This window comes from Podarcis vaucheri, assembly GCF_965113315.1.
Source record: "Podarcis vaucheri genome assembly, chromosome: 15".
NCBI classification, from domain to species: Eukaryota; Metazoa; Chordata; class Lepidosauria; order Squamata; family Lacertidae; genus Podarcis; species Podarcis vaucheri.
This window is the reverse complement of record NC_138753.1, coordinates 13,207,102-13,222,969: the sequence shown is the minus strand read 5'-3', so window position 1 is coordinate 13,222,969 and position 15,868 is coordinate 13,207,102. Positions and strand designations below refer to the sequence as shown.

General features: G+C 46.9%; 1 protein-coding gene across 3 annotated transcripts in view; it reads left to right on the top strand.

The window, feature by feature from the left end:
- The window catches only part of COL26A1 (collagen type XXVI alpha 1 chain), a 98,607-nt gene that overhangs the window by 74,933 nt on the left and 7,806 nt on the right, over positions 1-15,868 (top strand). For all 3 annotated transcript variants that reach the window (XM_082201480.1, XM_082201478.1, XM_082201479.1), the window contains exons 4-10: positions 3,157-3,218; positions 6,630-6,786; positions 7,925-8,014; positions 9,776-9,928; positions 13,384-13,476; positions 15,337-15,398; positions 15,777-15,839. In XM_082201480.1, the coding sequence (XP_082057606.1) occupies positions 3,157-3,218; positions 6,630-6,786; positions 7,925-8,014; positions 9,776-9,928; positions 13,384-13,476; positions 15,337-15,398; positions 15,777-15,839 (680 nt within the window). The remainder of the gene's footprint in view (positions 1-3,156; positions 3,219-6,629; positions 6,787-7,924; positions 8,015-9,775; positions 9,929-13,383; positions 13,477-15,336; positions 15,399-15,776; positions 15,840-15,868) is intronic.

Sequence of the window (15,868 nt, the reverse complement as noted above, 5' to 3'; positions counted from 1 at the left end):
CCTTGGTCCAAGTGGCTGATTTCATAAAATGTGTGAGTCCACAAGCAGTGGCCCTTCCGGTTGTATGTCTCTGTCTTCTGATACTTGAAGGAAGAGATGGATGGATGAAACTTTGTGCAGTCAGTATTTATTTGTGTTCATGCATAATTTCGTTCCATCCTGTTTCTGTACTTGTCTGCAAATGATTTTTTAAAAACAAATTTTGCATGAAAATTCATGTTTGAAGGCAAATTTAATTGCATATCAAAAATGTCCTAAATGCACACAGTTATATCCAGTATGATTCTTAGGTAGAGAACTGCACTGCTAAATTTGGAGAAATGTGAAAACGGAAGGATTATCAGTCGCTAAGAGCATGAGACGCTTAATCTCAGGCTTGTGAATTTGAGCCCCATGTTGCACAAAAGATTCCTGCATTTCATTGACTTGAACTAAATGACTCTTGGGGTCCCTTCCAATTCTACAATTCCATGATTCTATGATCCATGCGTGAGCCCAGGAGCTGCAGATCAGAGAAGTGGGCATTGGGATTCACAGAAATAAAACCCCTCTAGCATCCCTGCTCACGTGTCCGAGGAGCATCCAGATCCCAACTAGAATTCCCTTGAATAGCAAAATTGGTGTCAGCTTGGTAACAAAAGTGGGGCCGTCACCAGAAAGATGAGAAGTTGTTGTATACCTGGGGGAATCCCAAGATGATACAGAAGTACATTCCTATTACATTCCTAGGGGACTTCTGGGAGGAAATGGTTTTCTCTCCCGCTGCCCTGGCCTGTTTGCTAGCAAGTGCCACCAGCTTCACTAGCAGGTTTGGCCCAATTTTGCCCCCTCCCCTTCTGAAAATGGTTAAATTTGCTAAACTTTTCTTCTACAGGTGCAATCACGAATTCTCCATGAATTTACCCAGTCCTCTTTTTTCTTCATATAATTTTTTAATTTAATTTTCTGTTTTACAATTTAAAGTACTCATTTTTACATCCTTAAGATATTGATGACTTCCCTTCTTCTCGTTCCATGGTTCATTTTACATATCATAAATCCCTGCGTATTTTACAAAAGCCATACCGTTTAGTATTCCGTTATTACATCCGTCAAAACCTATTTACACTGTCGAACAATACACTGCGAGCATTCTCTGTTGTACACAGTTATTTCCCATATTTTCAATAAATGTTTTCCAGTCTTCTCTAAACGTATGTTCTTCCTGTTCTCTTATTCTATATGTTAAGTCTGCAAGTTGCACATACTCTGTCAACTTAAGTTGCCATTCTTCTTTGTTTGGGACCTTGCTCGTTTTCCATATTTGGGCTAACAAAACACGGACCACAGTAGCAGCATACATAAATAACTTTTTTGGACACCTGGGAATTTCAGTCTGGATTATCCTCAACAAGAAGGACTCTGGTTTGTTCAATCCTCTTTTAAAGCCATCCAAGTTGGTGACCATCACTGCCTCTTGAGGAGTGAGTTCAATAGTTTTAATTATGTCCTGAATCTCCCAACATTCAGTTTCATTAGATGTGTCCATGAATTCTAGTGTTTTGAAAGAGGGAGACAAACTTTATCCACCTACTTTCTCCATGCCATGCATCCTTTTATAGACTTCTGTCATGTCACCTCTTACTGGCCTTTTTATGAATGAAAAAGTCCCCATCACAGCAAGCTGTCCTCATAAGAGAGTCCCATAATCATTTTGGATGCCCATTATTGAACCTGGAGGGGTCGGGCTGCTCTCAGTCGGTCCTGCAATTTACAAGAATGGCCACGAGCAACAAATGTCGCTAAGAGAATTCTGCTCCACATTTCCAAGCTATGCTCTTGGGCAGTGGCGTAGCGTGGGGAGTGCAGGGGGGGCCGGCCGCACCGGGCGCAACATCTGGGGGTTAGGGTTAGGGGGCGCAAATCCACGGGTTAGGGGGCGCAAATTACTTGCCTTGCCCCGGGTGCTGACAACCCACGCTACGCCACTGCTCTTGGGTATTTATTTATTTATAATAAATCAATAGATCAATCAATAGATCAATCTGAGAGAGAGATCTGTGCCCCAAGTTATTAATAAATGATCCAATTTTACAGAAGGTCAGAAAAATTAGTTTTCTTGCCTGTTTGCTGCAAATGTGTTTGAAAAGCGTTATTTGCTAAAACTGCTGAGAATCTTGCGACTAATCTGTAATGAAAGAAAACGACGTTCCTTGGTTTGGAGATCAATACGCACCATGAAGGATCTTTTTGTGTATTTTTGCTTCTTAATATAAATATTTGTCCCTAGAGGAGATTCCATTAATCTATAGTTGATCTAATAAACTAGTTCATTGAATGATGGGGATTGGGAGTGGAGATGTTTCCCCCCCAAAATGACTTTCTTCTTAACCAATACCTGCTGAAAAATTATGGTTGACAGTCCCCAGATACACTGGTGGTTCTTTGCAACTCTCATTGTGATTTGACAACCAACCCCCTAACAACTCTCAGCATCCTTAACAAACTCCAGCTCCCAGAATTCTTTGGGGGAAGTCATGACTGTTGTATCATAGTGCTTTAAATTTATGGTGCAAATGTAGCCTTAATGACATTCTGTTGCTGTCAGGGGGAACTGTATAGAGAAGAAACATGGCAGCCCCATGTAAACACTGGAGGCAGCCATGTTTCCCCCACCCCCACCCCCTTACGATTCCCCCTGAGGGAAAGGGAATGGCATCTTGAAGCCAACCACTTATTTATTTTCATATTCAACCTAGGAAAGAGGGTATTTCTTGACATTTAGTTGTGCCAAATACAAATAACTTGTTAGAATCCGCCATTCAGAAAGTCTTTTTTGGCTGAACAGCGGGGCAGAAGCAAACAATAAATGTTAAAGTTACAGGTAGGTTGCCGTGTTGGTCTGCCGTAGTCAAAACAAAATAAAAAAAATTCCTTCCAGTAGCACCTTAGAGACCAACTAAGTTTGTTATTGGTATGAGCTTATCTGAAGAAGTGTGCATGCACACGAAAGCTCATACCAATAACAAACTTAGTTGGTCTCTAAGGTGCTACTGGAAGGAATTTTTTTATTTTGTTAATAAATGTTAATACATACATGAAAATGAAAATAGTGGCAAATATTTCCAAATGTTGTTGAATTGTTTTTAACTGTGTTTCCCCTGTCCCCCCTTTTAGAATGTATGAATTGCACGAGACTCACAGATATGACCGAGAGGCTGAACACCCTTGAAGCCAAGGTAAAGTATTATTCTTATTCTTATTCCTTTTACTATCTGTTACCTATCCTTCACCCCAGGGTCCCAGGGTGGACTACAACAATTAAAACACATTAATATTAAAATACAATATTACACTATATTTGAAACAGTTTAAAACAATAAGCTTCTCAAGGAAGAGTTGGATAGTCTAAGGGCTCTTATGCCCTAGAATCATAGAATCTTAGAATTGGAAGTGATCCCAGGGGTCATCTAGTCCAACCCCTGCAATGATGGAGTCACAGCCCAAGAATGGCCACCCAACCCCTGATTAGAAATCTCCAGTGAAGCAGAGTCCACCACCTTCCTAGGGACTCCATTCCATTATCGAACAGCTCTTGTTGTCAGAAAGTTCTTCCTAACGTTTAGTTGGAATCTCCTTTCTTCTCACTTGAAGCCATCGGTTCATGTCCTCCCCTCTGGAAAAGGATAAAACAAGCTTGCTCTCTCTTCCATGTGACAGCTCTGTAGATATCTGAAGCTGGCTATCATAACTCCTCTTAGTCTCCTCTTTTGCAGGCTAAACATTCAAATCTTGCTCCATACAGCCAGCTAGATTCTGTTCAATCTTGTAGGGTGAGCTTCCTATTTTTTAGACTAGCTTCCCCCAAACCTGGTAGCTTTCCAGATGTTATTGGACTACAACTTCCATCCTCCCTCCCCGGTGACTATGTCAGGTGAGACTGATGGGCGTTGGGGGAGTCCATCATCATCTGGAGGGCTGCAGGCTCTCCCCATCCCTGCTGTTCAGTGTCTACCCAGAGGCCCAGTTTCTGGGGAACACGAGGAGGCAAAGGCTACTGGACTCGGGTCCTGCTTGTAGGATCCCCAGAATCACCTTGTTGGGCAGAGTGAGCTAAGATATTTGAAGATTCTGTGTTTAGTGAGATAGACAGTTCTAGTATTTTTTTCTAAATTTGTACCCATACCTACAAATTTGTTGTTGTTTAGTCGTTTAGTCATGTCCGACTCTTCATGACCCCCTGGACCAGAGCACACTGCCTCCCACAGTTTGGTCAAACTCATGCTGGTAGCTTCGAAAACACTGTCCAACCATCTTGTCCTCTGTTGCCCCCTTCTCCTTGTGCCCTCCATCTTTCCCAGCATCAGGGTCTTTTCCAGGGAGTCTTCTCTTCTTATGAGGTGGCCAAAGTATTGGAGTCTCAGCTTCAGGATCTATTCTTCCAGTGAGCACTCAGGGCTGATTTCCTTCAGGTTTGATAGGTTTGATCTTCTTGCAGTCCATGGGACTCTCAAGAGTCTCCTCCAGCACCATAATTCAATTCTTTGGCGATCAGCCTTCTTTATGGTCCAGCTCTCACTTCCATACATCACTACTGGGAAAACCATATCTTTAACGATACGGACCTTTGTTGGCAAGGTGATGTCTCTGCTTTTTAAGATGCTGTCTAGGTTTATCACTGCTTTTCTCCCAAGAAGCAGGCGTCTTTTAATTTCATGGCTGCTGTCACCATCTGCAGTGATCTACCTACAAATTAGCACGTGCAAACCTGGGGCCTCTTTCACCTCTTCCTTTTGGTGAAGCATCTCCTCTGTTTTTGGACAAGATGCCCCCCGAGCTCCTCTGCACCTGATCCATCCTTCTCCGTGGCTTTACATTCAGGCCACGAGTGTCCTTCATCTGGCTGTGAGGACAGCCCTGATCCACACACACTCTCTGAGGCCCCATTTAATGACTAGATTCCTCGCATGACCACATTCTCTAGCCTGTTATTGTGAAACCCGCCCACATCTTTTAACAAAAACCTTCCAGAGTGCGGCTTAAATGTCTGCTATAAATCCCAGCTTCCAGGCACTCTGTCTCAAACCTTCCAGTATTTGACCTGAGCTGGTGTCCCCCAGTCCAGTGGAAGAAGCAGACCAGGATGATCGGAACGTCACAAAATAACATGACACAAATCATAGATACAATTGATTCCGCATGGGATTGATAGAACGACCCGCATCATTTCTGCATGGCTGTAGTTTCCTATAACGCGGTCCCGCTTTTCCAAAATGGAAAAAATGATTTTTTTTCTTCCTAAAGGTAAAGGTACCCCTGCCCGTACGGGCCAGTCGTGTCCGACTCTAGGGTTGTGCGCCCATCTCACTTAAGAGGCCGGGGGCCAACACTGTTCCGGGTCACGTGGCCAGCGTGACAAAGCTGCATCTGGTGAGCCAGCGCAGCACACGGAAACGCCGTTTACCTTCCCGCCAGTAAGCGGTCCCTATTTATCTACTTGCACCCAGGGGTGCTTTTGAACTGCTAGGTTGGCAGGTGCTGGGACCGAGCAACGGGAGCGCACCCCGCCACGGGGATTCGAACCGTCGACCTTTCGATCGGCAAGTCCTAGGCGCTGAGGCTTTTACCCACAGTGCCACCCACGTCCTATATACATACAAATGTAAGGCCATCATCACGCAGCCCTTATTGGAGGATTGGCTCATCACAGTCCTTGATTTGCATGAAGACATGCATAGGCAACAACTCCTAAGGCCAAGGCAATTTGGGGCCTTCCAATTTTTTTTTATGAGGGGGCCACCTTCTCCATTATTCAGAGGGTGGAAGAGGGTGAACACGGAGCCGAAAGCGGCTTGGCTTCGGTGGCTGGCGGCTCCTGCTGCTGCAGCCACCACTGGCCAACGGTGACTTCCCCCATCTTTCACTTGCGAGGCAGGGGGAGTTGGAGAGTGGAGACCGCTGGCCTGTGGGGCCATGCTACTGCTGTGTTCGGGTCCATGCCTGGCTCCTTGCAATGTCGTGAAGGAGCGTCTCCACCCACAATGTTCTGCCCAGACACTGAGGTCCATCTCAGAGGGCCTTCTGGTAGTTCCCTCACAGTGAGATTACAGGGAACCAGGCAGAGGACCTTCTCGGTGGTGGCACCCGCCCTGTGGAACACCCTCCCGTCAGATGTCAAGGAAATAAACCACTATCTGACTTTTAGAAGACATCTGAAGGCAGCCCTGTTTAGGGAAGTTTTTAATGTTTGATGTTTTATCGTATTTTTTATATTCTGTGGGGAGCCGCCCAGAGTGGCTGGGGAGGCCAGGCCAGATGGGTGGGGTATAAATATATGATGATGATGTCAGGACGTTGCGTCGGGCCCCTGCAATCTTTTTCAGAAGTTGGCGCTTCTGAAGTCGGGAGCAAAAAGAGAAGGCAGGTTTTTAAATGGTGGTTTTAAACAACAGCAGGGGTTTGAATAAAGTAGTGATAGGGCCGCTGTGAGGAGCTGAGGGGTTTGGCTGAACGAGTATCATGTGGCCCCTTTAACAGTCCCACTTCTGCAGGTCAAATTGGTTGGCATTTGCAAGGTAAGATGACCTCAAGGTTAAATTGGTCTCTCAAGCTGTTTGGGGCTCCGGTTGATTGTTGTGACTTGAATCCAGATCCTTCTGCTCGAGGCTGCAGAGCAGGCTCCGCCGTCGGAAAACGACCTGCCGATGGCAAAGACGACAGTCCCCACGTGGTACGACGACATGGTGCCAGATGCCATTCCCCTGGCCAATCCAGGGACCATCCTGAGGAAAGCAACAGGACCCATCGGTGAGCCAACTGCAGAGAATCCTTTCCCTGCCCATCAGGCTGTGCGAAGGAGGAGCCGGTCAGACTGCAGCTGACCTGTGTCGCTTTTGCATGCGATTATCTGTAATTTTATTTGTTTACTTGCAGCCCAAGTCCGTTCCATCCCACTTTATTTCATTTATTTCATTTATTAACTTGCAGCATTTATACCCGGCTGGTTTGCAATAGCTGCTCTTAGTTCAATAAATTAATTTAGTTGGTTAACATTTTCCCCATGGGGTTGTCGCCCAAGTTAGACTACAGGGAAAGCTCTGATAAATCAACAGAGGGCCATTGAGTCCAGTATATTGTTTACCGTAGTAGCGGACCAGGAAGTTACAAAGGCAACAAACAGCCCACGGCTGAATCTAAACAGATAGAAAAAACACTGTGAAAATGTTTTTTTTTAAAAAAGTTGTAAAATATGTAGTATAGTGGTACCTTGGTTTACAACCATAATCTGTTCCGGAGGTCCGTTTGTAAACCAAAACAGGTTGTAACCCAAGGCTCGCTTTCGCCAATGGGGCCTCCCCCCAAAAAAATTGTTCGTAATCCCCAAAAAATGGGTTGTAATCCCGAAAAAGGTTGCAAACTGGGACATGCACTTCCGGGTTTGACGTGTTTGTAATCCAGAATGTATGCAAACCAAGACGTATGCAAACCAAGGTATCACTGCATATGGAATTTGCCATTAGCTCATCAGCACCATCTGGTGTTACATTTGTATAATGCACTTAAAACGTTCTGCTTGCAGCTGTGTAGCTGAGTCCCTGGTATGACTAGCACTGGAGACTACCTTCCTTCTCCAGAGACAGGAGAGAGCCTCTTCCCATTTTGGATGGTGTTTGATGACCTTTTCAGTCATTCATCCAGAAGGCATTTTCTTGCAGAGTCTGCCAGTGTGTGTTTGTGTGTGTTTTCATTTTGAATCCTACTGGCTCATCTCTCCACCCAAGCCCACCGCTTGGGTTGACCTGAGTGAATTGCATTCTCCTGTTGCTCAAGGTGCTTTCTTCCATGTTACATATTTGCTTTCAGCTTCACACATACATCTTCTCTTCAAAGGAGTGCAGCTTCTTGTCTTTTCTGCCAAACTTGTTTGTGCCCTCAATGTTTTCAGGATTACCGGGGCCAGCGGGGAAACCAGGACCGCAAGGCCCGAAAGGTGAAAAGGGAGAGACTGGAGAGAGGGGCCCGTCTGGACCACCGGGTGAGTCTGGCCGCAGCTCAGTAGTAGAGTGTCTTCCCTGCAAACAGAATATCCTGGGTTCAACCCCTCAGCATCTCCAGAAAGGGATGTAGCTTCCCCCTCACAGACCCATAGGTGGCTGTCTACCAGCTCCATCTGGTACACCAGCTGAGACCCTACCTGCTTGTGCACTGTTTCACCAGAGTGGTACACGCCCTGGTTATCTCCCGCTTGGACTACTGCAATGTGCTCTATGTGGAGCTACCCTTGAAGGTGACTCGGAAACTACAACTAATCCAGAACACAACTGTCACACTGGTGACTGGGAGCGGCTGTCGGGACCATATCACACCAGTCCTGAAAGATCTACATTGGCTCCCAGTACATTTCCGAGCACAATTCAAAGTGTTGGTGCTGTCAGGATGCTGTCAGCGGCCCCCGGCTGGTTGTCCAGGAAAGTATAAAGACAAGGAAAAGTTTCTTGTAGTCCTTTTTTATTTCAAACTTTACAGAGAGAGGCTATAGAACCCAGCCTCTTGGATAATGGCGTTGTCCCGAGTGAATCTCCACCCCCTTCTTTCCCGCTTCCTCATTCGTCATCATCATCACCTCCTCTACGGGTGCCGCTAAGTGCCTTCTGTCTTCGAGCTCTTTGCTCTCCTACTTTTAATGCTCACCAGATTCTGGGAGATGGTGGGCCTGAGATGCTTTCTAGTGACAACATGTCAGCCAGCTGCTGCTCTGGTTCTGCCTGCTCCTCCTCTCCCATTATTTCCCAACTTTCCCCCTCATCTGCCCCTGAGCTTTGACCTCCCTCAAACCACTGTTATAAGTCTATACTGTGTTCCTCTTCCTCCTCCCTGGAAGGGTCAGGATCAGGAGGCGGTCTCCAACATTCCTGCCCAGCCCCTGACAGGTGCTGACTTTTAAAGCCCTAACCAGCCTTGGCCCTGGATACCTAAAGGTGTGTTTCCACCCCCATCGTTCAGCCCAGACACTGAGGTCCTGCTCTGATGCCGTCTGGCAGATTCCTCACAGCAAGAAGTGAAGTTGTAGGGAACCAAGAAGAGGGCCTTTTTGGTAGTGGTGCCCACACTGTGGAATGCGCTCCCATCAGATGTCAAGGAGATAAAGAACCACACAACTTTTAGAAGACTCCTGAAGGCAGCCCTATTTAGGGAAGTGTTTAATGTGCAATGCTCTGTTGTGTCTTTGTATATTTTGTTGGAAGCCGCCCAAGAGTGGATGGGGCAAGCCAGTCAGATGGGTGGGGTAGAAATCAACAATCACCACCACCATTCCCAAGAACGATAGCTTCCCAGGACTCTTTGGTAGAAACCATGTGCTTTCAATGTGTGTTGGATGCGCTTTAAATTTATGGTGTGGCTCTCTGCTTGCTGGCTGGTCTTGACTTCTGGCTTCATAGTCACTGTTCCCGGTCTCCAGCTCAACTCGGACTCCCGTCCGAGGCTCAAAGCTGACACACTGAGGATCTCTTGCTCCTTGATCCACCATGACTGCCTCCTGGAACATCTGGAACTTGCATGTAAACACATGGTGCTTGATGTTCCAGCTGTGGCGCGGCTGTGACTTGGCGATGGAACAGCAGCGCATGTCCAGCCAGGCTTTAGTGCTGGGGGAGAGGCTCTCAATCAGTGCTCCTCATGTTCCAGGGTGATGCCTTGGCACCCGGAACAGGACCTTGCTATCTCAAGTGCATGCAGTGCTAGCATTCTCCAAATGCCTGGGTAATCCCTGACTTCTCTTTGTTCTGGTTCGCAGGGCTGCTTGGACCTCCAGGACCCAGGGGATATCCAGGTGAAACCGGCATTCCTGGCCCTCCGGGACCCCCAGGACCCCCAGCATCCCCTGGTTTCCCATTAACCTTCCAGCAAGGAGTTCTGTACTCGCTGCAGCCCAACGCTGAAAAAGAAAGTAGGTCTCCTTCCATTTCAAAGAAGAGCCAATCATCTGCTTCACCCAGTGGCCTCAAACCTTTTTCTCTAGGCCACGCTTTCAGAATAAAAATCTGCTCATGCCAGTTTTTTGTATCGCTAGGAAATACATTAGCAAACTTTTCTGAAATAGTGATATGTAAGGCCTTCTTAGGGATGCAGGTGGTGCTGTGGGTTAAAACACAGAGCCTAGGACTTGTCAATCAGAAGGTTGGCTGTTCAAATCCCCGCGACAGGGTGAACTCCCGTTGCTCGGTCCCTGCTCCTGCCAACCTAGCAGTTCGAAAGTATGTCAAAGTGCAAGTAGATAAATAGGTACGGCTCCGGCAGGAAGGTAAATGGCATTTCCGTGCGCTGCTCTGGTTCGCCAGAAGCGGCTTAGTCATGCTGGCCACATGACCTAGAAGCTGTCTGCAGACAAATGCCGGCTCCCTTGGCCTATAGAGGGAGATGAGCGCGCAACCCCAGAGTCGTCCGTGACTGGACCTAATGGTCAAGGGTACCTTTACCTTTAAGGCCTTCTTAAACCAAACGTGAAGGGGAAAGTCTGACATATTTCTCCATCCTTGGGCAGTGGTCAATCTGGCTGCATCCAGATGTTTTAGGACAACGTGCTTGGCCACTGGTCATGCTGGCTGGAACTGATCATCCCCGAAAGGTTCCCAGAGTGGTTTACAACGATCAGTGAGAAGACCCTGCGCGGTCTCCTGTTCTCAGGCTCACAAATCTAAGAGGCACAACCCTGGGAGTTGTGGAGAGGGGGAAAGCACGCTCAGGCACTAATTCTTAGCTTGGTGTTTGGTGACAACATGATTGGGACTTGGCACGGGGATAGCAATATAGTTCAATAGTGTGTGATGTTTGGGCTTGCTAGCTGCCTTGGGTTTTGTTTTGAGAATTCGGGAATGTGCATTTTTAGAATAAATATATAAAGCAAGTGTGACACACCAAGCAGCCTCTACATAGCTTGCTCTCATAAGAACTTAAGAGCTTACTGGATCAGGCCAATGGCCAGTCCAGCATCCTGTTCTCACAGTGGCCAAGCAGATGACCCCATGGCAAACCCTCAAGCAGGATTCGAACACAAGAGTCTTCTTCCTTCCTGTGGTATTCAGAATCGTTGCTGCCTCCAGCCGTGGATGAGATATCTTTGAGATGAGGTATCTTTGAATTCTACTTGCTGGAACACCAGCAATGTGGAGAAATGCTGTTGTCCTCACGTCCTGCTCATGCGCTTCACAATAAGTACCGTGTTTTTCGCTCTATAGGACACACTTTTCCCCATCCCAAAATTAAGGGGAAATGTGTGTGCGTCCTATGGAGCGAATGCAGGCTCCTTGGCTTCAGCGATAGCAACGTGAAGCCTCCGAAGCGCAGAGGGAGCACTCCCTCTGTGCTCCAGAGGCTACGCTTTGCTTTCGCTGAAGCCTGGAGAGTGCACCAACCCCTCTCGCTCTCCAGGCTTCAGGGATAGCCACCTGAAGCCTTTGGAGTGCAGCGCCAGTTCCCGCTGCACTCCGGAGGCTTCGAGTTCCTTTTGCTGAAGCCAGGAGAGCAAGACTCTCCTGGCTTCAGCAGAGAGGGAGAGCTACGCAGCGCCCCTTCAGCCAAGCAGGAGGAGAAATGGAAGGGGCTCCGTTTCTCCTGCCTCTTCGCTGAAGGGGCGCTGAGCAGAGAGGGGGAGATTTTTTCTTGTTCTCCCCCTCTAAAACAAGGTGCGTCCTATGGTTGGGCGCATCCTATAGAGCGAAAAGTACGGTATCTGTTTGGCCACTTTGGGGAACAGGATGTTGGACTAGATCGGGGTTTCCCAAACGTGGGTCTCCAGCTGTTTTTGGATTACAATTCCCATCATCCCTGACCACTGGCCTTGCTAGATAATGGGAGTTTTAGTCCAAAACAGCAGGAGACCCGAATTCAGGAAACACTGTCCTAGATGTTCCTTGGTTCAGATCCTGCAGGGATCTATACTGCCTTGTATCAAAGCTGGCCTTGCTCTTGCAAACATCGGAGCTTGGGTAGTTTTGTTTATTGGCTTTTGCGCAAGTTCCCTTCCCTTGAGGCTGGCTGGAAACGCCGGTTCTTCAAGCTGTGGAGACCTAATGCATAAAAGATTCCTTTGCATAATACAGCACACCCAAAAACCGATAACATGGGATTCCCAACTGCCAACAGCAGAGGGAAGTAGAGCCCTGCTTACGGATGACACACACTCCCAAAACAATTATGGGAAGAACAGACCTATTTGGGGTATTTTTGGGTGTGGGTGTGCCTGATTGTGACTTTCCACCATGCTTTCAATGCAACAGAGCTTCCTGCTGTCAGCAATTGCCTGTCACTTTTTCAGCCATCCGTGGTAAGGAAAGCAGGCTCTATTCTGGAGTAAGAAGGAATTATGATCTCTTAGCCGCGCATGGATCCAATTGATGGACCTTCAAGAATAAGGGTGGGGAAGCATCCATACATTACTGAAGCAGTTAGATTAGGTCCCACTTTTAAATAGTGCTGTACTGTTTTTAATCTATCTCTGTTTTAACAGACCTGATTTTGTATATTACTTTCCAGCTAGTATTATTATTAGCCTTCTGTACAGTGATGACTTGGTTCTCAAACTTAATCCGTTCCGGAAGGCCGTTCCAAAACCAAAGCATTCCAAAACCAAGGTGTGCTTTCCCACAGAAAGTAATGCAAAATGAATTAATCTGTTCCAGACTTTTAAAAGCAACCCCTAAAACAGCAATTTAACATTGCTTTTACTATCTAACGAGACCATTGATCCATAAAATGAAAGCAATAAACAATGTACTGCAGTCACACGATCGATCTATCAGTAGCTGAACTGGGTTCCACACAGTCACAAAAACAAAACAAAAAGAGCCGCAAAAACAAAAACGCCAAATAAATAGCCAAAACAGACAGACCTCAGCATAACACTCAAAACGGAAGTATGGCACTCAAATTGGAAGCGTAACACTCTAAACGGACCACGTTCGGCTTCTGAAAAAAGTTCATAAACCGGAACACTTCCGGGTTTGCTGTGTTTGGGTTTCACGTTGTTTGAGTACCAAGGCATTTGAGAACCAAGGTACCACTGTAATAATTTTTCACTGACTCAAGGCAGCTAGCAAAGGGTTTACCTCTTGTTCTGCTGCTTTCCCCAGGAGGGAAGCCTCTATTTAGCGCTCAGTTGGAACAAATGGCAATTCAGGGGTTTTCCCGCAGAATGCTGTTTGTTCCGATTTATCGCTAAAGGCCAGGTTTTTCCTGGGAAAGGAACGAGACACGGCGAAAACTGCTGGAACCCCTCCACGGGGCAAATGGATGCGGGGACGAGCCCCAAATCACTACGATGTCACCAAACGATGGGAAACATTCACCAAATTCCTGCGCTCCTCAATTACAGCAGTTTCCTCTCCTTGATTCTCTCTAACGCAGATGGGGAGCCACAGCTGGCATCCACCGTGATTGACACCATCCTGGCTGGTTTGCCTGGGCCTCGTGGCGCACCTGGGCCCGTTGGACTTCCAGGTAAATAGATCTGGTTGAAAGAGGTGGGCTCAGGAAGTGGGAAGCAACAGGGACAGCCGCCGGAACCACGAAACCAGGCACTCCCATGGATTCTTTAGCTGAGATTCCTGCTTTGCAGGAGCATGGACTAGATTACTCCGTGGGATTCCTTCCAACTCTACAATTCTACGAAGAATCCCAGCTATTAGACTTGAGCGTGCACTTCCATTTTTTTAAAAAAAATGTTGATTTAAAGAAGGAAAAAGTCTTAAGTGGTTTTACATGAGAGGCACTCAGAAATGACCTCCCGTCAAGAGCGCAAGAGGGCCCCCAGTCCCCCCCCCGTTCTTATTACCACATTCATCCATTTAGACTTCATTTCATTTCATCCCTGACTTTGATATATGAGGGCTGCATTAATTATGGAGGCTGATTCAATTGCCCTGGTGGGTGCCTGATGCTTGTGGGGGTTTCATCCGAAACAATTAAAAGCTGAGTTTGGAAGGAGTCCTCATCCGTCCCCCCCCCTCTCCCCGACGAACTGCAAGTGTAATTAATAGTCGGCGTCTGGAAGAAATTATAATCCCCCCACCCACACACTCCCTAAGTGGGATAAAGCCATTAGGAGACATCTCCTTAACAATGCCGCATAACAAGTAGATATGTTCAAATGAGTGTTCTCATTCTGCCAAGCACTTCAGCTCCATGCCAGGAAGATGCTCTTAAAAAAAAAATAAAACGCTTCCTTGTTAGAAAAAAAGACACACGGAGAGAATTTCTCGTCCAGAGTTGCAAACTTCCGATTCTGGAGCTGGGAAAGGTCAAGAGCCATAGCAAAAATAGTGGTGGGAAGTAGGGGGAGGAGAGAGAGGTGGGAAAATATTGTTTTAAAAGGTGTAGTCGTAGATTTGATCGTCAAATTGTGTTATTATTGTTATTATGGTTTTTGTTGTATGTGTCTTTTGTGGTTGATATTTGTATTGGAAAAATGATTAAACAAATTTTTAAAAAGGGCCATAGCAAAAATAAAATAAAATTGGTGGGTTGTGCAGATGTGCGGGGATGAATGCGAGCGGGTTAGCTGGGTGCTGTTGTCCATGTGTAAAGTATTAGCGGACAATATCCAGGAAGCCGGCTTTCTTCAATGGCTACAAGCCATGATGGCTGTGTTCTGACTTCACAGCTGGAGTCAGCAATGCTTCTGAATACCAGTTGCTGGAAACTACAGGAGGGCAGAGGGCTCTTGGGCTCAAGTCCTGCTTGAGGGTTTGCCATGGAGGTGTCTGCTTGGCCACTGTGAGAACAGGATGCTGGGCTAGATAGGCCATTGGCTCTTCTCCTCTTCTTAGAGTTCTTTGGGTTCTGTCTAACTACAGTGGTACCTCTGGTTACGAACTTAATTCATTCCAGAGGTCTGTTCTTAACCTGAAACCGTTCTTAACCTGAAGTACCACTTTAGCTAATGGGGCCTCCTGCTGCCGCCGCGCCGCCGGCACGCGATTTCTGTTCTCATCCTGAGGTAAAATTCTTAACCCGAGGTACTACTTCCAGGTTAGCGGAGTCTGTAACCTGAGGTGTTTGTTCCATTCAGAGTAGATTTCATTCACTGAGATTAATAGACCTAAGATAGTTGTGCCCATCAATTTCAGTGGGTCTGTTCTGAGTACGACTAGCATCGGCTATAACCCAATGTCTTTCAAGAACAAAAGGATAGCCATGCCATACCAAAATAGAATTTATCTTTTTTGCTTTGGCCTCTAAGGACTCTTAATCCGAATGCCAGTTGTTCAAGTAAGGCCATATCCGATACTTTCTTGTGCCAGTAATCCAGATTAGCTCCTAATATTCTCAGCTGATGATTTATTTTCTCCCCTCGACTAGGGCCACCTGGATCTTCAGGTCCCAAAGGGGCCCTGGGACCTATTGGCGCACCTGGGCTGCAGGTAGGCAAACCAGCTCTCTCTCAGATGAAAATGGTGGCAATCTTCTAACCGCCTTATTTCTCCTGCCTCAACCCCACTTACATTCCCAAAGGCCCAAGGTCTTATCTCAGGGGTTGGGAACCTCCAGCCCATTGTTCTTTCCCCTCCTTTGGCCCACCAGGCTGAACCACGCCCACCTGCCCCTCGTTGATATCCAATGCGACGTCAGGTGTGGGGCAGGTTTGCCTAATAAACAGAAGATACCTTTCAAGAGAGGGCTGCTTTTTCTGAAGTTCTAATCGCTCCCAGATCAAGGTCTTGTTCCACCGCACAAGATATTGTATGGGAGCAAAGCATTCCTACACTCGGCGGCTACTCCCTTCTCTTTCTTCCCTGCAGGGCATGCCTGGTTCTCCTGGACAGCCCGGATCAAAAGGCTCCAAAGGAGATCGAGGAGAAAGGGTGAGTTCACCTTCATGTCCATGCATGGC